The sequence below is a fragment of the Varanus komodoensis genome, unplaced genomic scaffold (genome assembly GCF_004798865.1).
Source record: "Varanus komodoensis strain SLA01 unplaced genomic scaffold, ASM479886v1 scaffold10, whole genome shotgun sequence".
Classification (NCBI taxonomy): domain Eukaryota; kingdom Metazoa; phylum Chordata; class Lepidosauria; order Squamata; family Varanidae; genus Varanus; species Varanus komodoensis.
In genome coordinates, this window is record NW_025335269.1 from 21,371,773 (window position 1) to 21,393,012 (window position 21,240).

The 21,240-nt window shown below is 43.2% G+C and overlaps 1 protein-coding gene across 1 annotated transcript; it reads right to left on the reverse strand.

Annotated features, from left to right (window-relative positions):
• Positions 1–1,429: 1,429 nt before the first annotated feature.
• On the reverse strand, positions 1,430–10,888 carry TMEM42 (transmembrane protein 42). Its single transcript, XM_044456315.1, has 3 exons — positions 10,730–10,888; positions 5,052–5,198; positions 1,430–3,302 (listed from the first exon to the last, which is right to left on the reverse strand). The coding sequence occupies exons 1-3, from the start codon at positions 10,886–10,888 to the stop codon at positions 3,153–3,155; spliced, it is 456 nt and encodes a 151-aa protein (XP_044312250.1). The 3' UTR covers positions 1,430–3,152.
• Positions 10,889–21,240: the final 10,352 nt, after the last annotated feature.

A 21,240-nucleotide genomic window follows, 5' to 3' on the forward strand; every position in this document is an offset into this window, starting at 1 on the left:
CATGTCCCCTTCTCTGCCTTCAGAGGCCATTTGCGTGGTTCTTCCCAAGCCGGCTGCAAGGGAGGCATGACAGGGGCAACACTGTGGGCACAGGGCCTTGGAGCAGGGACTCCAAATAACCCCAGGCCTCTACTAAATATAGTATTCTTTACACAGAGACACTTTAAAACATGCTTGGACCACTTCTCATCCTTGATTCTAAATAGTTTGGGAGGCACATGTGGCTTCATTACACCCTTAGCCCTTCTGCAAATATACTGCTGTTCCTAAAGATAATTAAGGCATTTTTTAAGCAGCACATTATTTTCAGGCAATATATTTTAATATTCTTCCCACAGAGAGCAGTTTTTAGTAGGATACTTAGAAATTTATTTCTCTCACGTATTCCCTGGGCTCCACATATTGTCACAATCTCACCCATTTTTTCATCATCGGCCTCTTTCCAGGACAGGTACATGCTGAATTCTTAGCGTGAGAAACAGGAACTGAAAAGTGACAAATGGCCTGAGTCCAAGCCGCCTCCTTCTTCTGCGGGTCACCTTTAAGTAGAAGAGCTTGCCAGTGGTGACAAGCCTGAGTTTTTTCAGCCAAGTTTCCTGCTGTGGGACTGACACACAGATGAAAAATGAGTTTCCAATTTGCCAGGAGTGTCCAAATGCATTTAAAGTGTCCGTCACTATGGGCTACCTGGGCAAGTGGCATCAAGCTTCAGCAGATAAGGCGACCCCGTGAGCGCAAAGCAGCACGCTTGTGAAGCTACTCGTTTCCACAGAAGCGATGCAGAAGCCAACTCTTGAGAGGTGGCAGTAACATAACAGCAGAGCAGTCGGTTCTCAAAACTTCCCGAAGCATCGAGGTTGCGTAAACTTTGTTGGGTTTACTAACTGTTCCCGGACACATTTATCTGGGGGAAAGCCCCATTAATTTCCATTGAGATTATTCCTGCTTCAGGGCTGGTAGTGTGGGGGTAAGCAAAGATCAGCCAGACAGGACTGTAACAGACCACTGTCTGGACGATCAAGCTAGTCAACTATCAACTGGACAAAGGGTGCCCTGAGACTTGGTATCTGGACTCGAGCAAGGCTTTGGAGAGACAGCAATGCCAGGGTGGGGTAAATGGGACCCTACTGGCTTCTTCTCTCACCTGAGTCCTGCTGAGCTGATACCTGCAGGCCATCTGCAGGAGGGGTGCACAAATGTTCGTCTCTGCTAGGGCCATAGTGGATGCCAGAGGCACCTAGCCCCCATTTACTTACTTACTTACTTATTTGTTTGTTTATTTATTTATTTAAACATTTCTATGCTGCCCCATTCGCCAAAGCCTCGGGGCGGCTCACAACATAAAATTAAAATACAAGAAATAACAATATAAAATAAGTCGCCCCGGCCAGATAAAATAAGCAAATAATATTAACAATTAAAGTGACACTTAAATAAAAAGGCGCCAGGCGGACCTCTTTGGGGAGCGCATTCCACCATCAGGGGCCCAAGCATGCCAATCACTGCTTTACTGCCGCAGTAGTAGTGGCAAAGCAGGAAAAATGACCATTTTTGATGGTAGTTATTATGTCAGGATAGTTTGAACAGGGAACTAAGTATACTACTTCATTGCAACTTTCCTGTTTAGCGCTTCCTCAGTCCTTTTTTGTTTTAAAGAAGCTCTTCTTCTGACAGCTGTCAAAAGCAAGTGTCAGTAAAAAGAGGTTGGGGGGCAATTCTCACTATCCCAAACACTTACAGACTTGGGAAAGGGTGAAAAATTGGGGACACTAGGATCTACGGAGGGGTCACTCAAAATCACAAGAATCTCACTACATTGATTCCATATGAGGAAAACTCATTCAGTTGTGCTTGGATTTGACAGCTGTCACATCAAAGCATTTTTAAAAACAATTTGGAGCCATATCCCAGAGCTCCAAACTCTGACAGGAACTAATCCCTCCTCCAGACATTGCTCTGGTGAGGCTACCAATTTTAGACTCATGGAACTGCACACCCCTGCCCTCGTGGAGGTTTGATTAGAAATTCTTTTTTAAAAATACAAAAAAGTACCCATTTGGAGTGCTAAACAAATTATACATAAGAGTTGGCCAACCAGTGACAGCCCCTTTGCTGTGTTGCTTCAGCACATGTCACTGGCAGTTTTAAGCTACTCTTGCTCAGCACCTCGCTTTACCCACAGAGAGATCAGTTGCTTGGGCTCAGACAACACAAGAACCCATTGTGAGTAAAGCAATTCCTAGGACAGCCATGGGTTCTAATGTGGCTTATCTGAAGAAACAGAACAAGCTGCTCTATGAGAAGTGGTCTACGTTCAGATGATACAACAGCCCACAGTGGCAAGTTACCCACAATGGGCTGTCCCACTATGCAAACCAGGTCATGGCTGGCTCAGGACTTTAATCCAGGTTTTCTAAGGTGCAGTTGTATACTACTGCATTTAACAGACAGAGAAGCGAAAGGATGGGTCAACAGCTGCTGCGTGGTTATGCTAAGCTATTTTCCCAAAAGTTTTAATTTGTTTAGTTCCCACTGTGGCTACAGAAACTAAGAACAGTTTCTGTTTTTAGAACCATCTGTTACGTACAGCATCACAGGACAGGTTACACAAAGGAACAGAGAAAAGGAAGACCAAGTCCTTGTGTCAGATATATGTACAATATAAAGTACGTATATATCCTGTCAGGTGGGAAGGGCATGCAAGTATACAATTACCTGTCTCTTTCCCTCCCCTTTTGAAAACTTGAAATTTGGCAGCTTCACCAAAGGAGTCGATAGTATGTAGTAGCACCTGTTCCTCATAAAACTGTAGAAGACTGTTTGCTCCAATTAGGTCTGGTAAATTCTGTGATAAGCATTCTTATTTACCCACTTCTTTCCAGAGTTACTTCAGCAGCCAGATTTATGGCATTACTGGTTCTTCTTACAGAACTTCTCCATGGTTCAGTGTGCCGGAACTCACTGTAGCACGACTATCACCAAAGCCTCTGTCACACTTAGTGATCTGCCATAAATCCATTTGTGTAAACAAAACCAAAGGAAAAACACCTCCAGCCGGGGCGAAGCAGGGCAGAAGGCCTCTGCTTGGTTTCCTTTTGTGGTCCTGATGTGATTTCCTGCTTCTGTTGTGAATTGCAAAGCCCCTCGAGTTGCTATGTCTTCTTTTCCTTCAGGTGCTTCTCTTCCCCTGGCTGAGTTGGTGGGGCAGTGTGAAGCAGGAGGAGTCCAAGAAGCGTAATGGAAATCCCAATCCACCACAACAGGGCATGACTCTCCCCAAAAAGCAGCTTGCCGAGAACAGCCTGGAAAGGGAATGAGTGATGGAGAGCAAAGATGCACTTCAAAATGCAGCCCACTTCTGACACAAGCTTATTATGAAGTTACAGCTGCCTTCCCGCATCCATGTGGCTTCCTGATGTATTGGAATGCAACCCTCATCGTGGCCAACCAACATGGCCGTTGGGAATTATGGCAGTCTAATACATCTGGCAGGCACATCTGGCTTGTTGGAGAAAGCTGAGCAACTGTATCTTAGGGCATGAACTTTGCACAGGTATTAAAGGACAGTATATGTATAAAATTAGTTTGGATCGAGAACGACTACCAACAAGCTTAAAGACAGAGGGTTCCTACTCGTTACTGGTTAGACAGCACCATACAGCAATTCCATCTATTCTTCCTTAACACTGTTGGAAAACAGAGGAAGTGTGATGACAGGGGAAACCCTTTAACATTAATGAAGGAGGGCAATATGGCTATAACACCCTAGTCTGAAAGCCCCTCAACTATTTCAGATTTGCAAAGAATCTTGCATCTGAGTGACAGAAGCAGCAGTCTGAATTCTGGAAGGGAAATGTTGTGTTGGCAGCTCTACCAAGCCTACAAATTCCTCCTATCTTGTGTGTCGATTGTGCAATTGCAGCTAGCCAAGGAACAGATAGTTATATATAAGACGTACACAGTAGGAAACAGATGCAAGCACAATTCTGTGATGTCTCTAACTGGATTTCACTAAATATTGCATTCCTCAAACCCCCCCCCCAAAAAAAACTGTTCACTTATATATATGCCTCTTCCCATCAAACATGCATCAAGATTATAGAAAAATGCAATGCTCCAGAACAACCCTTGCATTCCCTTGGTTACGCTCATGTGAACAATGAGTGGAATGCGGTTGAGTGAGTGCGAAAGAATCCAGCTGCTTATTGTCTGTGACGCTGTTGGTGCAAAGCAATACAATTCCCTTCCTTATGCTCACACCACTGTATGACCAGATATGAGATAGAAAAGCTGATCAAGACACACACATTTTAAATACATGTAACTATTATTTAACTACATTTAATTATTTTATATTATTAGCAGTATTACAAGTTATGTTTTTAACTTACTCGAAGGTACAGGTTTCCCTCCACTTCAACTGGCAAGCACACCTAATCCAGTTTAAGTTGCAAAAGAAGATTGGGTTCAGCAAAAGAACACACAGGAGTGTAGCTGTTGCCTGCTACACCTTTATCTCACCTTTATCAGTACAAAGAGTGCAGGCTATGCTTTGATCAATCGTGTGGGCATGAAAGGGGCAGTTGTTCTTGGTATGCATTTCAGGGCCAGAGTAACACGGACTCTTTGGATGGGGAGGATGAGGCTTGGGAAATGAGGGTCCCAGACACTGAGATGGTGGAGGCAGAAGAGCGCATTTCAAGGCTGCCAGGAGTTCTGGCAGGCTCTGGAAAGAGCCAGGGCCTGCGATACCAGGACGGGGCAGGGGAACAGAGCCGGAAGAGCCTGTTGCAGTCCTTGGCCCCATGGCCCAGCCTCGGGAGAGAAGGGCCAGCCAACTAGAGGATCTGTGTACAGCCAGAAGGTTTGCCTGGCTCCAGAAGGGCAGTGGGGGTCCAGGATTATGCAAAAGGAGGGTTCTAGTCTGGGTTCAATGAACCACTCTGTGTATGCTCAAAGACTCTTTTCAGTGGTGATAGTTTGCTGGATGTACACTGAAAGAAAGAATAGTCTGTTGTGAAAGAGGAGTTCTCAACAGTAATTGTACTCACAGAAGAGACAAAGTTAGAAGCCGTTGATGTCACAGTCGCTGTAGCTGAGGAGGATGAATACCTCAGAGCTTTGGCAAAGAAGGTCCACATTATGGCATTCCATGCAAGTACCAGACCACCACATCCAACTCGAAGCATCACAGGTAACTGCAGAACGACATGAAGTGCTGATGGATTTCATAAGCATTCTGAACCTGGATCTATTTTTCCAGGATGATGCAGCATACTCCATTTTCCACTTTATATTTAATTGGAGAAGGAAGGGGCTGTGGAAGAATATGGACCACCTATGGAAGCTGTATCCATAGACCTAATGGTCTACAGAAGCGATGGGTGACTTACAGCTCTTCAGATGACCTGGCCTACACTTCCCATAATTCCTCACAATTGGCTATCCTGGCTAGGCCCAAGGAAGTTGTAGGCTCAAACATCTTGATGTGCACAAGTTACCTGCCCATGGTCTAGGGGCTGAGTAAGCTCTGGAGTTTACTCTTATGAAAGATCAAACACAGATAGAAATGTAAAGAGTTGAATCCAGCAGCTGTCTTCTGTGAAAGGAAAGTTGTGACGTTCACAACTTGTGGAAGGTCCCCCCATGCATTTTTTCAGAGTCTCCCCATTCAGCTGGGTCTTCTGAATCCCTGTGTGACATTTTCAAGGAACTGGTGGCCTTCAGCATAAAGCTGCATTGAACCCTTGATTTCAGCTGGAACAAAAGGAAACTGGTTAGTTGATTTAGAGGGATACCATTTAGACTTTCCCAAGTTTATGATACCAGTTCAACTCCTGAAATGCACTAGAGTGTACATTATATGTAATGTTACATATAAAAATTACATGCATCATATTTCCTTGGAGTTAGCTAAAACTAAGTTCTGATCTAGATTTAGTCTAGCCCAAAAGCAGCTGCACCAAATTCCTTGCAGCAGAATGCTAATTATTACAGCTCATCCTCTGAAAGTGTCTGGATGTCTGAAAGATGAGGTAGCTTCACCTAACTCAAACATTCTTTATCAGGTTCTTTCTTCCAGAATTCGGGAAACAGCTTAGACAAACAGGAAGCTTTTCTGGAATCCATCTCAACATTTTCCAGCAAGCATGGGAGCTCCACAAACCCTTCTTCAAACACACTGCAGTTGACATGTTCTCTTGTGCTGACTTTGAACAACGTCCAACTACATGTAGCATGTGGTGCTTTCCTATTAACATGCTGTTTCTGTAACTTTGGGTTAGGCGTTCATGTATATGCAGGGATGCAAAATGATATTAAAAATGGGGTCCACACTCATCAACACAGGCTGAATCCTTGCCTCAGCCATGCAAAGACGTGCTCTTTTTCCTTTGTGCCTTCATCCAACTCCTCATGATCAGGGTCAAGTTTTGAAAATGGCTACAGAGAATGGCAACTATTAAGGTCATCATCAGAATTGTTTGAATAGATATGCATTCCACTTCCCTCCAACAGTACAATTTACATTTCTCTTTCAGCTCCATATAGTTACAGATTTGCTGATCTGAAGATAGTACTTCCTGCATTTGATGAAGCGGACTGTGTCCACAAGAGCTTAGACTAAAATCAATTTGCTAGTGTTTAATGTGACCCAAGACATTGGATGTTTTTACTGAGGGTGGGAATTGACTTCTTGAAAGAAAATCCTGGAGTCACCCAAACAAAAATATCATTGCCAAAGGAGGTGATGTGTGATGAGTGTGTAAGGGTGCATTTACCCAAAATCCACTGTTGTTAGCTTCACCAAGAGATCACCACACATGTACACAACAGCACTATAGTTTTTCTCATGACATCTTCACAAAGGATAAAGGTCTAGATTGGTGAAATAAATTTCAATTAGATAATAAATAATAATCAGTAATTGACTGACTATTATTTTTCTTCTGCAAGCAGAAAAGGGGTTTGGAAAGATTTTTTTAAAGCATTTTTTTAAAGTCCCTTTCCCCCAGTGAAACACTCAACTTCTCATAGCTTAACAACAGCAAACACAACAATACATTGTCTACTTTGACCACACAACAACACCAGGCTTTGCAGTCCAGGATTTAGTATTCACTGATATTTATATATTGTATTCACAAAATATAATGTGCCCAAGTATCATTTCTCTGGGTCAACTATAAATCTGCAACATGTCCAGCCTCCCTAAATCATGGTTTGCTTGGAAAAACTGGCCCTTTGGCAGCTGTTCTTTAGTCTCTCCCCAGGGCCAAATTTCTTGAAGGGTTGGCTTTCTTCAAACCTGCCGGCCCACATGGCGGCCATCAATGGAGGCTTTTTTGCTTGTCTCCTGCTAAAGTTATTAAACAGCTGAGTTTAAGAGCCTTCTTAGGGCTTTGAACAGTCTTTTAGGCTGCCAGAGTCACATTTACAACAGTCAAGGTCAATCCAAGGACACAGTCTGTGGCCATGGGCATCTCGTGTCAACACGTCTCTGCAACCTGGAGACTGGTGGCCTCATTCATTTGAGCAGACATGTCTCAGTTCCTTCTCTCCTGGGGTTATCAATGTCCCTGCTTATTATTTCAGTGCAGCCTTCCCCAATCTGGCACCTTCCAGATGTTTTGGACTACAACTCCCAGCATTCCTGACACTGACCCTGCTGGCTGGGGCTGCTGAGTGAGGCAGCCCAAATCAGGACACTGAATTACAGGGCTTGTTTCTCCCACTTTTCCCAGTCTGCTGCCAAGCCTCTTGTGGCCTCCCACTTCTGCACTGGAGATGCTCGCTGGCACCACCAGACTCTGGAACTGGCAGTTCTTGTGAAATCTTCTCTCATAACGAGGAACACCTCCCCAGCCTCTCAGATCACGAGCAGCCTCTTGATTTCATGCAGCAGTTCACTCTTCTCTGACTGAACATTCCAGCAAAACTCATAATTACTGGTTGCCTCATATAAATAACACTGATACAGGGACATAAGAGTGCATAAATATCTCCGAGCATGATCAACAATCTAGCCTCAGGCTTTTTTCTTCCTCCTAGCAATGAGATTGCAGACTGGGCAAACTAATTAGCCCACATCCATTTAATTATCTATTTTAAATTATTTTTAGGTCACCTGATGGGGGTGGGGGGCTTGTAGTGCTGTACAAGGGGGAAAACATGCAGAGTGGATGCGATATGTGTAAGTACACACGGTCAATAAGAAGCCATAAAAGAGATTGCCATTAAAAATTTGAAAAACAGAAGTTGCTAGTTAGTCCAAGACACAATGGGAAGGTTGATGAAAACAGGAGGGTTTTCTGGGCTTTCCTGAAGACCAGACAAGGTGAAAACCACCAAGTGAAGGCTCCCCCCATTGTACTCATCAACCTAACCATTCTTGGCAGTGATTAAATGAGAAGGGTCTCTGTTGATGACTGGGGTGCGGGCCATCTGGTATGGAAAAGGTGACCCTTAAAGTAATTTGTGTCCCAGTGTCCCATTTTCTCTTATATAGTTGGACCAAGAGAGACCCAGCTGGCACTTGTTAACCATCCTGCACATGACAGCTTGTTTCCCCAATTGGCCTCCCCTGCTGCTGCTTCTTCTGCTGTCCGAATCTAGCAAGGCTGGCTTGTGGGCAAGGTAAACAAGCCACCCAGAACACATGGGTCATTCTAAGGTTGCAGAGTTGTTTATTACTATTCTAACAAATCACCCTCACCAGGTTTGGGTGATGCAAGAAGCTGCAGCAGTGGGGGCTTGAACTGGAGAAGCCCTGTGACCCATTGTGGGTTATTAGTTTGCAGTGATTATGTGAACCAGGTCAGAAGTGTGTGTATATAAGAGACGAAACTGAGTGCACAAATGAACCTGAAAGCTCCCATGAGTGCACAAGGTCATGCTGCTTTTAAAACAGCAATCCTACCTTTATAGGTCTGCTTAATGAGAAAGCAGCTTACATAAGGTGGACTCAACAAAATGCAAGAGTGGAAAGCAAAGGGTGAGAGGGTGGGTAGAATAATCAGTCATGACATGGGGCACAAAGAAATGGTCCTTTCAGTAAACAGTCCAGATAGGCGTTGATTCTCAAGAGGGATTACATTTTCTGCCACACCTTCAATTACCTGAAGTTAACACGGGGGCCAACCAGGAGGCTTTTGTGTTTCAAGTTGGCAATCTATGAAGAAGTACTCAACCCCAAGTCCCAAGAAAGTCAAGACGCAATCTGCACAAAGTTCTAAAAGCAAAGCTTGCTGGATCTCCCATTTTCAAGGAAATGCAACAAAAGAGGACCACCAAGATCTCACTGGCCACATTCCTGCAATGGGTAGAGGCCAAAGGAAGAGACAAGATGAATGTGGTTTTTACCAATCTGGACACTGTCTTACCAAGAGGAGTTTGTGCAAAGCTATTCAGGAGTAAGTCACTGTGCAATAATCCTGCCTGCGCTACTTAATTCTATGTATGGTGTCAGTTCAGCTGAAAAGCTCTGAAAAGTTACCTCCGTACTGGAGGAATAGGTTCTAAAGTGGCAAATGTGGTTCATTGTCAACAGCAGGAAAGCAACACACATCAGGGCAAAAAATCCTAACTTCCCATATTATTATTTATTATTATTACATTTCTATACTGCCAGTAGCCAAAGCTCTCTGGGCGGTTTACAACAGTTATCATAGAGTTGCTGTGATGGCTATCTTGATGTAAATGCTGCCTACAGTCACTTAGAAAAGGGCAAATTCTTGGTGGAGATTATTAGGAAAATGAAACCAGTCGTAAAATCACCTTTCCCCACCAGCTTTCTGTATTCCTAATGAGGAGACCTGGAGATCTCAAGAACATGCCCATGTTTTGGTAATCTCTGAATTGGCCTAATAAAGGTATTAAATATGTGGGCATTTTTCTTATGGCTGCCTTTGTTTTTTGTGTATCTGTACTATAAGGCCTTTATGGAAATGTATGCTGCATCCACACTTCGGAGTATTGTGTACAGATGGAAACACTGCACTCAAGCAAGGATAGTGTTGAACTGGTTAAGTTGCCGAAAAGGACCTCCAAAATGTCCAAGCAATTGAGGCAGTTTCCCTGGAAGCTTGCATATTTGGACCTTGTTATGCTTAGGAAAAAAGACGAACGAGAGTAGGCATGACAGAGCAGTATACAAAGTGTGGAGAAAGTAGACAGGGAAACGCTTTTCTCCCTCTCTCCTGAGACCATCCAGGGAGGCAGATGGGTGGGGCAGTCGTACTTCTCCACACAACCACACAAGATGGCGTTATTAAACCATGGAATCTGCTACCCCAAGAGGCAGTGGCCACTGGCTGGAGCATGCTGGGAGTTGTAGGCCTTTTTCTGTCTAAACACGCGTAAGATTGTGTCTTTAGAATCATGGAAAAGCAGGCTATCAACGACTACTGGTAGCCATCATCTCCAGAATTTGAGCCAGAGTGCCTCCGCATGCCAGTTGCTGCAGAAAACGAGCGGAAGGGCACTGTTGCATTCATGTCTTCCCTACAGCAGGTCCACGCGGGGAACCTGGGGCGGGCCAGGTATCCTCCCAAGTCCAGCCGCAGCTTGCGCGTGGATGAGACACGCCACCCACGATCCACCTACGAATGGCCCAGGTTTAAGGATTGCCGGGCTGCCCGCATGAGCGTGCCCTGCGCCGGCTCAAACTGTGCTCCGGATTGCTAAGCTTTAGCTCCCGCCTTCCGAAGAGGGAGCAAGGGCCACCTCTTACCCAGGCGCAGGCACCGGCAGCCGTCTCCTCTCCTCCGATGACCGCAATGCAGCCCGCCTGCAGGTAATCAGCGCCCAGAGCCAGCTTGGCTGAGCAGGCGGCCAGCGCCCCCAACAGACCGGCTCCTGCAGCGTAAGCAGCCCCCAACCCACGCGCCATCGCTTCTCTGCTCTCCGCCCCGAAGTATCAAGCGAAGAGGGCTCCCACGTGGTGCGACGGGTCGTTTTTTCGCGTCAGTTCACGTGACTCCCCGTCTCCGCCTTCTTCTTCTGTGCTAGGAGAGCCAGAGGTCTTTCCACTTGGACCTGGTTTAGTACCGCAACTTCCAGGCGCCTCTGCTGCACTGGCCAATGGTCGAGAAAGCGGAGAGATGAAGTCCCAGACTGTTGGCGTTTAAAATACAGTTTTCTGTTGCAGTCTTGTCGATATGCTCTTGCCTGAGAGTGCGGCCCATTGAACTCGGCGGGACTTTCCGTTGAGTAGCCCCCTTGTGTTGTTAAAAGTAATAGCAAGCTTGGTATTAAGATCAGAAAGAAAAAGTCTTAAGAAATTAATACAATTTTCAAATACTGTATATTTCAGTGGTAAATGTGTCCACTACGTTAAGGAATAAAAAGAAAGGCAATGGAGACAGATATGACTGGTCATCTTTGTTAGCCAAAGAGTAACAAAAAAAAAAGTTCACTACTGTGTAATTCCACAGCAAAAAAGCCACAGAAAAATACACTTTTTGAGGCTACATAAACGTTCTTGAAGGAAAGGCAGATCCACATTTATCACATGTTCAAACAAATCAGAGATAATTCCATATAAAGGAAGGCAGAATTCTGCAACCTGTACATAGATTGTGGAAACACTCCAAATTTACTCTGTTTCTGGAAAACAGGAGGTCATTGTCATCAACCATTCAGTCATGTCAGACCCTTGACCACTCTATGGATCATTGCTCTCCATGCCTCTCTGTCTTGCACCGCTTCCTTCAAGACCACCATGTCCATCCCACTGTCTTTCTTTATGGTGTCCAGCCAATGGGTGCTTGGGCAGCCCCTTCTCCTTTTTCTGCTGATCACTCCCAGCATGATTGACTTTCAAGTGAATCAGCTCTCATGACATGACCAAAGTATGACAGCCTTTGTTTCGTGATCTTGGCTTCAAGTGATATTTTTGGTGAGGCTTGATCTAGGACTTCATTTGTGATTTTTGCAGACATGGGATGCACAACGATCATCTCTAGCAACACCTTTCTTCTATCTGCCTTTTTCGGAGTCCAAGTTTCACAGCCATACATGGCAATTGGAAAAATTATTGTGTTGACTAGTCTGCATTTGGTAGAAAGGCTGATGTCTTTACTCTTCCAGATGCTATTCATACTGGACAGTGCATTTCTTCCAAGTGCTATGCTCCTTCTGATCTCAGGACTATGGTCACCACACTGGTCAATTTTAGATCCCAGGAAGTTGAATTCCTTTACTGTTTTGCTGGTCTCATTGTCAGTTTGCACTCTGACCTGTGTGTTCTCTGCAGTTGTCATTATTTTTATTCTCTTGATGTTAAGGCGCAATCCAAATTTTTCACTTTCATTTTTGACCCTAAGGATTAGCCACTCCAGATCTTCTTTGCTTTCTGCATGCAGAGCTGTATCATCTGCATAACGGAGGTTGTTGATATTCCTATGTACCTCCAATTTTGACCCCAATGGTAGTTTCTTTCAAACGTGCTTTCCTCATAACTATTTCAGTGTATATGTTGAATGTGCTCCTCGGAGAGGTTCACCTGGCACCTAGCCTATACTCTTTTTGGCTCCAGGTCAAAACCTTTTTATTCAACCACTATTTTAAACATTAGCATTTTAATGGTTTTACAGTCGATTTTGATTCAATTTATTTCTATTGTTTATATATTGTTTTATTATATAGGTTTTGATGGTTTTAGTGTATTTTGATTTTAATATTGTAAGCCGTCCTGAGATGTCACACATATAGGATGGCATATAAAAGTTTTAAATAAATAAATAAATAAATAAATAAATAGTGTAGGTGACAGGATGCAACTTTGCCAAGTGCCTTTTCCAATTCTGAACCATTTTGTGTCTCTATATTCCATTCTTACAGTGGCTTCCTGATCAGAGTACAGTAACTGAAGGAGCTGGATGTGGTGTGTTGATATTCCCAATTCTTTGAGGCAGTTCTAGAACTTGTCATGGTCAACTCAGTCAAAGGCTTTTGTGTAGTCAATGAAACACATTTAGAGGTCTTTTTAGTATTCTTTTCCTTTTTCCATCATCCAACATAGATTGGCAATGTGATCCCACATTCCTCCCCCTTTACAAAATCCACTTATACATCAGGCAGTTCTCTGTTGGCCATTGTGTATTGGATTATCTTCAAGAGGATTTTACTCAGAAGCCAGACTTTGCCCACATTTTCATCTTTGCAGATAAGAGTTCCAGGGCACCAATCTGCCCCACAGGTGAGATGTGATATGATCATGTACCATCCTCACACAGAATGAAAGACTGGTGATGCTCGACTGCACATTCATAAACCACAAAAAGGTGTGCACCGGAGAATGGATCGTGCCCTTGCTTTTTTCCTTCTTTTAGACAAGACTGAAGATGGTGAAATCTGTGCCTAATGCCAAACCCTGTGTCTGTGCAGAATTGCAGGATTCACACAGCTGTGGTTTAACACTCTACAGGAAAATCTACGAAATTCTCAGCTCTAATTCTGGTAGAGCGAAAGTAGGGTAATGGCTGCAGCTTTATAATGCACTGAACAATTGTGACATATTGTGGTTAGACCTGCAAAAAATAAGTGGACAGAAAGTGACAGAATTCGCTCCTGGTAAAGCAAACCACGTCACTCCAAAAGTTAAGCATTGGCTAATAGGGTCAGGGACAAATTTCAACACTGTTTGCAGGAGGCAAACAGCCACCAAAGCCCACAACATGAGGCCTACTCCAGATTCCATATTCATATTTATCCATATTCATCATCTCAGCTCGATTGTCACGCGTGCTCTGGAAGGCATTGCTGGGAGACTATTGCTCAATTGCATGGGATCAATTTTGTTACCAATGCATTTACATCAGCACAGAGCAAGGTATTCCTCAGTGCAAGGTATCACGACTGTTGAACAGAAGGCAGGTGGTAAATAGTGACAGGGCCTTTCTGTTGTGGCTCCTATCACTGGAACTTGCTTCTGAAGGAGAGCGCTCATGTCTTTATGTTGCCTAAAGAAAACACATATATTTGCCTTCTCATCTGAAGTACTATATGATGCAGTAATCTACCCACCTGTTTTGGGGGAAGCCCTAGCAAGTTCAGTGAAATTAAACTGATATAGGAATGCACCATTTGTTAGGCTCTGTTTTAATGCTCGTTTAAATTTCTGCATAAATTTTCTTGGTAGAAAGGCAGGCTGTAAACTAACAACATACATGCTTATTTTATTATATTGCACATGTTTGTTTTTAATTGTGAGCTGATTGGAGAGCTATGGCTAAGAGCAACCAACAAATATGAGCAACACCTATGCAATACCTATGCAAGGCATGTGTTTGAACAAATATAAGTGTATCACCTCTGTCCCTGGAGTGAGAATGCCTTTATACACTCATCTCTACATCATTGCAATTTTATATTGGGTTGGATTCAGATTCATTCAGACTTAAGAGTAGATCCATTGGAATTAATGGCATTTAAATTAGTCATGTAGCCAGGTCATTGTACTACACCTACAAGTCCAGATGGTGATGGAAAATCCCAAACCATGCCCCGTGCTACCAACAGCTGCACTATGGTGGTTTGTCTGCACAGTGATTATCCTGAGCTTTTGTCAGTTTGGTATGTCAAACCCCCCAGTGTATCAGTTACCTTCTGGAAATTTGTATTGCTCTGTGATACTTCATGTTCATTCTTTCCAACAGCTTTCCTATTGCGCTGGTGTTGACAGATGGCTTGTGAAGAATGTGAATGGCAGAATCAAATAACATCAATACAAGAGAACTTGACTGCATTCACTTCAGAATACACGGACATAGTGTCATATGGAAGACAGACTTCTCCCTTTCTGATTGCAATTAATGGAGCCAGGCCACACTGCAAAGATCCTATAAAGAAGTGGGAAGAATGTTATTTTTTTCCTAGCTGTGTTAAGAACTGAGGGGTCCATGAGTATGTATTTCTAGGTATTTCCATCCAGAATTCCAGTCACAGCTAAAGAATAGCAACAACAGTACCTAAATTATGCTCCCAAAGTGCCTTGTATGATAGTCTTATGAAATCTTAATGAAAATGGGGCACTGAAAAATCACCCAGAATAGATTTGATTTAAATTAGTGCTACCCCACTGTTCTACACAGAAGTGTACCCAAGGCAAAATGTATGTTGCAACCAGTCTCCAAGCATAAATCATTTCCTGAAGTTTGAATGCAGATGTTTGGAAAGATGTAGAATGTACTGTTATTTGACATTCTCCTATTTCACTGAACTGTTTCTATCTTTACTTCCTGAGAATGCAAGAGCCTGGCTGGGTCAGGCCAAGGGTCCATCTAGTCCAGCATTCTGTTCACATGGTGGCCAAGCAGCTGCTCCTGGGAAGCCCACAAGCTGGATGTGAGCACAGAAGCCCCACTTGTGTTTCCCAGTGGCTGGCCTGCAGAAGCAGATGGCCTCCCACACTGGGAATACAGTATCTAGCCATCATCACTGCTGATCTTGATCCTCTGGTGGTCATCCTGAAACTGCCCCAGCATGGCTGACTTGATAGCTCACTTGCCTGATGGGTTTTCTCTTTATAGCAACAGATATACCTTCAAGACAGAGTCAGCCTAGCCAGTCAAAAAGGCACACAGGGGGCTCAAAACTGTGCTGGTCTGCATGGGCAGCCCCTACAAGATCCCCCCCCCCCAGCCATGAAATTTACGGGGTGACCTTGGGCCAGTCAGCTTTATCCACTTCACAGGGTTGTTGTTGTGAGGAGAAAATGGAGTGGAGGAGAACTACACAAGCCGCCGTGCGTTCCTTACAGCTGGAAGAAGGCAAGATATCCATGCAATGCAAGAATTAATATGATTTACTGGCATGACAGTAGGGCTTACTGTGTAGCAAATAAGGCTACATTCCTTATATATTCATGAGAGCAAGCCTCTCTGCTATCAGTAGGGCTTACTTGTACAGAATTGGACTGTAAACCTACCTGCAATAAATATGGACATGGATAAGTTTTAGACCAACCCTGATAGTGGTAAGCTAGTACTTCAGCCTTGGAAAAGCAGACTGTAGAGGCACACTGCTCACTTGGTCAGTTTTCCCTAGTGTGATGTGATATATTTATTTAATTTGTGTATTAGCTTGCACTTTTTCCTGCAAGGAGTCCAAGGTGGCTTACATAATCCTTCTCTCCAGTTAGATTGAGTTAATGACTGGCCCAAAGTCCACCAGTGAGCTTAATGACCAGTTTGGGACTAGAACCCAGATCTCCCAGTTCCTAGTCCAGCATTCTAATAATTACACTACACAGGAATACATATTTTGTATTTCTATTGAAATTATAGTTACTTTAAAATATGCATCTATACCTGTACATTACCATGTACACATTTTATATAGATCTCTGTCCTTTTGGTGATGTATTTGATGATGATTATTATTCTGCATTAAGTGGCCATGCTCATCTGTTCCCAGGAGACAGCAGTTATCTCCTGAGGCAGAAACAGATACCTCCAAGAAACACAGATGTGAAGAGATGCAGGCTTTGACATGTACTGTATATAGTGGCTGTCTGCCAAGTTATAAATATTCTGTGGGTGGGTGGGTGTTTTGCTTTCATACATTGTGCTTTTTAAAACAATTCAAGGCGGCTTACTGATAACGATGTGACAAGTTACATATCACAAAATTGCAAAAGGAATATGAAAATAGGCAAGTCATTGAAATAATACAAATCACTTAAAAGCAGCAGAATAAGGAGCAATAGACCTTAAAAGCAACTAGCAAACCAAAGCAACATCAATGGGGTTATTGGAAGCTGGCAGATAGATTTATTTTCACCAGGTACTTGGAACCCATAAGTGTAGGTGAAGGGTCTGTGGGCATGGAGAGGGCATTATAGGAGCTATGCAGGGTATGAGACACTGCTTTAAAAATTCTGGGCTGATGCTGACAAGATGGAGACCACCCATTCATAAGTTATCCATGTCTGGAAACTGGAATTTACCCTGTTGTAGATGAAATTGCACTTCTCCTGAAACCATTTTGTAGCTTAAGGATACTGATGAGTAATCTCATGTTTGGACTACTGTAATGCACTCTCTATATATAGAGGCAATTATACAATGAGGCCCTTTAGGACAATTCAGAAGATTCTCCTAGTGCAGAATGCTACCCATTATTAAGAAGCATGCAGTTAAAGTCTTATTTCTACTGACCCCCATCTCCCAATATTTATAATGGTGCTCTATTCACTTCCAAAACTACCTCAATGTATTGATGTTATAGTACACGACTCGGGCCCAAAGAACTTGTTGGAGCAGTTCTCATGATGTACCAGCCTGGCCTTTGAGATATTTTCTGGGCACCTTGTGGGTGTCCTCACCTATTGGCAATACATGGGGACTGGCGACTTAAACAAGAACCCCCCTCAGCTGTGGCACCTTCATTATGAGTTGGTTATCTCCCAAAGATGCACTTTTTCACCCACACCTTCAGGCTATTCAGATGTTTTTGAGCAAAACCTTGAGTCTTTCCTGAAGACTAGTTTCAGGGATTCTTGAAAAACTTCTAAAGCCTTGATTTATTGTTTGCTACAGAAACAGATTTGATCACCCTGGTTGGTAACTTGAGCTAGGAAACAGATGTTGATTCTCCTGCAGTGTTTAGTACCTACGCACATAGTATCCTTCTAGACAAGGAATTGGAGCACTGTTCCTACCATAGTTTCCTCCTGAATGCAGCACTGGGAAAGTATAGATCTTGATCTGTCGTTTGATGGTCATGGCACCTTTTCCTCACATGTGATAACCACCTGAGGTTTTGGACTACAACTTCCATAGTCTCTGTTCATTTGGGAAGTATGGTTGAAAACATCTGGAAGGCACTACACTGGAGAAGGTTGTGTTGTGCCACAGTTTAGCATCTGCATAACACCTGAGACAGAAATTTGGAGTAAGGTGTTGTAAGTACTCTGGTAACATGGGACCAGGTAGAGAGAATGCACCATCCCAGTGCTGGAAGAGCTGCTTTGTCTCCTCCTTAGTTCCTGGGCACAATTTTAAATGTTGGTTTAAGACCAGGAAGCTTGAAACCAAGATATCCTAAAAACACTCAGCTCTACTTTTTCTTAAAGTAGGTAAGATAGATGTCCTGAAAATAAGGTGGCTTATCTTATCTGGTGACATTTGTGCCACCTAGACCACCCTAACCCATGTTTTAATAACCCTAGTACCAACACCAAGCCTCACTCTCTCAGCCAAACAGGCACAAAGGGGCACAGATGGATTCTTGGTGGGGTACTTGCTAGCCTGCCAAATATAGGCACTATCAGGCTATCTCTGCACCAGCAGCTTTTACTAACCCTACACAATTTAGAAAAGTATATGGGTAATTAATATTGAATTGTATAAAAAGCAAAATGGTGCAAACCCTTCAAAATTTGTATTTTCCATTATCTTGTTGACAGTCTTTTAGTTCTGAGACTACTAAAGGGTTTGGCAACACATGGCCCTCCAGATGTTTTTCACCACAACTTACATCATTCCTCACCATTGGCTATGCTGCTTAGGGCTGCCAGGATTTGTAGTCCAGTATCACTTGCAGAGGAACAAGTTCCTCCATATACTACAGTATTTGCATTTTGAGGATGTTCCACTGGGGACAATGGGGGAGGCTGGATTACTTTAAATAAGCAAGAAATGCAAATCAATTTACTGATGTAAATCCAACTCCCAATTAAAATTTTCATGTATTTCCCAACTGGTACAAATCTGGCCACTAAACTGTTAATTTAGGACTAAGAAGAGTATTATATACACTGTTTCATTTTTACAAGCAAGGTTGCATGTTTTCACTCACTGTGTACATTCTGTATGGTTTTCTTTTTTACCTACAGTGTGCATGTCTTTAAAATATTTCAATGTAAGTTTATGACATGAGCCAATGACTGTTTGAGGTTAATCTATGTCTATCAAAAATAAGTTCCACTAAGTTCAAGAAGTGTTATGGCCAGGTAAGTGAGTACAGGATTGCAGCCTTTTCATTGGAACTGAGGAAGATGCACACTAGACCATGGGTCCTCAAACTACGGCCCACGGGACGGATCCAGCCCACCATGCCCATTCATTTGGCCTGCGCTGCCACCTGCTCACCCGCATGGGAGGCAGTGGCTTGCTCACTCGGAGATGGTTTTGAACTCACTGTGAGATCTCAGAGCGAGCGAGCCGCTGCTCAACACCACCTTGGGCACACCTGATGATGCCTCACCGGCCCATGCACCCAGGCTCCCCCACCCCGTTCCGGCCCACGTGTGTAGCAGCCACCTTTCAACTGGCCCCCTATTAAACAAGTCTGAGGACCCCTGCATTAGATCATCTTTTTTTCTTCTTTTCTTTCCAGTGTTGCTCCCTTCTGTTGCACAGTCTCGACACAGCCTTGCTGTCAGAAAAATCCATGTAGCAAACAAAAACAAAATGTCTGACTTAGGTAAAAGCGAAATTTGGCAATTACTTGGCACGAAAAACCCTCTTCAATTTGTTTTTTCAATTTCTAGTACAAAACAAACAATAGCCCTCCCCACAATCCAGGAAACTGATAAGCAAACAACCACCATCCTTACTAGCCTGTGTATTTGCACATGAGCCCCCAAAAAATCCATAACTTTCAAGAAGCAAGAGCTGGTAGTAGTAAGGCTAGATGCAGCCATCTTAATCCAGTGAAAAGCTGAAATGCCCTTGTTTGACTGCTAGGTAGTTTCATTTTTACAAGTGTAAAAGTAGGCTTGTGTGAATGAGATTTAATTGCAACTATGCTACTGTGTTTTTACACAAGAGAAATTTAGTGGCGTGTTTGCTAAAACAATTTTTAAAAACCTGTTTTAAATTTTAAAAACTCATCTTATTAAAAATCAGTGATTTTCTGCTCCCCTACAACAGAGGCTTCCCTCAAAATACAAAGAGCTCCTTTGGGGACAAGACTATTTTCAGGACAGCAGCAAGGACAGCACTACATTTCTCTTCCTCGGACTCCTGTAATTGTTTGGGCTTCCTCGAAGCAGCTGTTTACCTATGTTCATGCCCATTAATCCAGCCAGGTCTATTTTAATCCATAGCCACTATCCAGAGATTGTACCTTACTTGGGGGAAATGTGGCAGTCCTTCCAACCAGCTTTCACAGTCTGTGTCTGGGACCCATCCCACTCCATAATATTCTGCAGTCATATCAACAAGTTTTTTCATGGTTCAACTCCATTTTCAGTGGTTTCATGCATACTTCACTGGACTAACAGTTTCATTTTGACCACAAGTGCTCTCTTTCCCCCCTCCAGATAGCAGCATTGCAGGGCAGCCTGACAGATCCTGGGATGACATCGATGATCAAATACAAATCTACATCTGAGTTAGTACAGATAAGGGATTCTAAATTTGACCTAAAAGCAAATATTGTTAAATTATTGGGAGTTGGAGACCTTCCTAATTTACTACAAACTCTCTCTACCCAGCCTTAAATATTCAGCCTAGTCAATAAGTATGGAGAATATTTAATCAGTTAAGTTCTTGAATTCAGCACCAATCTGGTTCAGAAGACATAATGTAAACATGCTATGTCATCTTGTATGCAAATTCCCTCCTTCATTTCAGGCTTTCCTTTAATCAGAGAGATAAATACATTGGGTAAAACTACAGCTTGTGGTTTGGAGGTTAGCACTGTTTACATCATCATCAGCATTCAGATATCCTGTTTAGGGCAACCTGGAAATGGAGGAAGGAATCAGTATGTAGGGAGTGAAGAGGGAGTTATTAACCTTTTCTGATTTGTCATTATTATAGACAAATCAGCACTGTTTACACCTTGAGGCTGGGTCTTGAACAACAACTCCCAGCCAAATAAAAACAAACAAACAAGCTGCTTTAACAGTAAGTACTATATTTACTAACTTTCCCCAATCTGGTGCCTTCCATGTTTGAGACATAGGTACCATGGAAGAGTATCAGGATTGGGAAGGCTAATCTAAACTAATCCCAGAAACTTAGTATAATTATATTGCACTGAAACAAGCCTCCCTTGCCCAGGCACCCATTCTAAAAGCTTCAGCCAACCATCAGGTGCCCAGGGTAGTCTAAGGAAGTTTTGATTTTCCAAAATGAACTGGATACAGTTGAAATATACAGTTCTTGGTGGGACAAGTGTGCCGACAGTGATACTTGATAATGGTCTTGTTTTGTGTTTACAGGGACAAAATTTGGCGAAAAAAGAGCACAATGAGAGAAACTTATTTGTGAAAAACATGTTTGACCA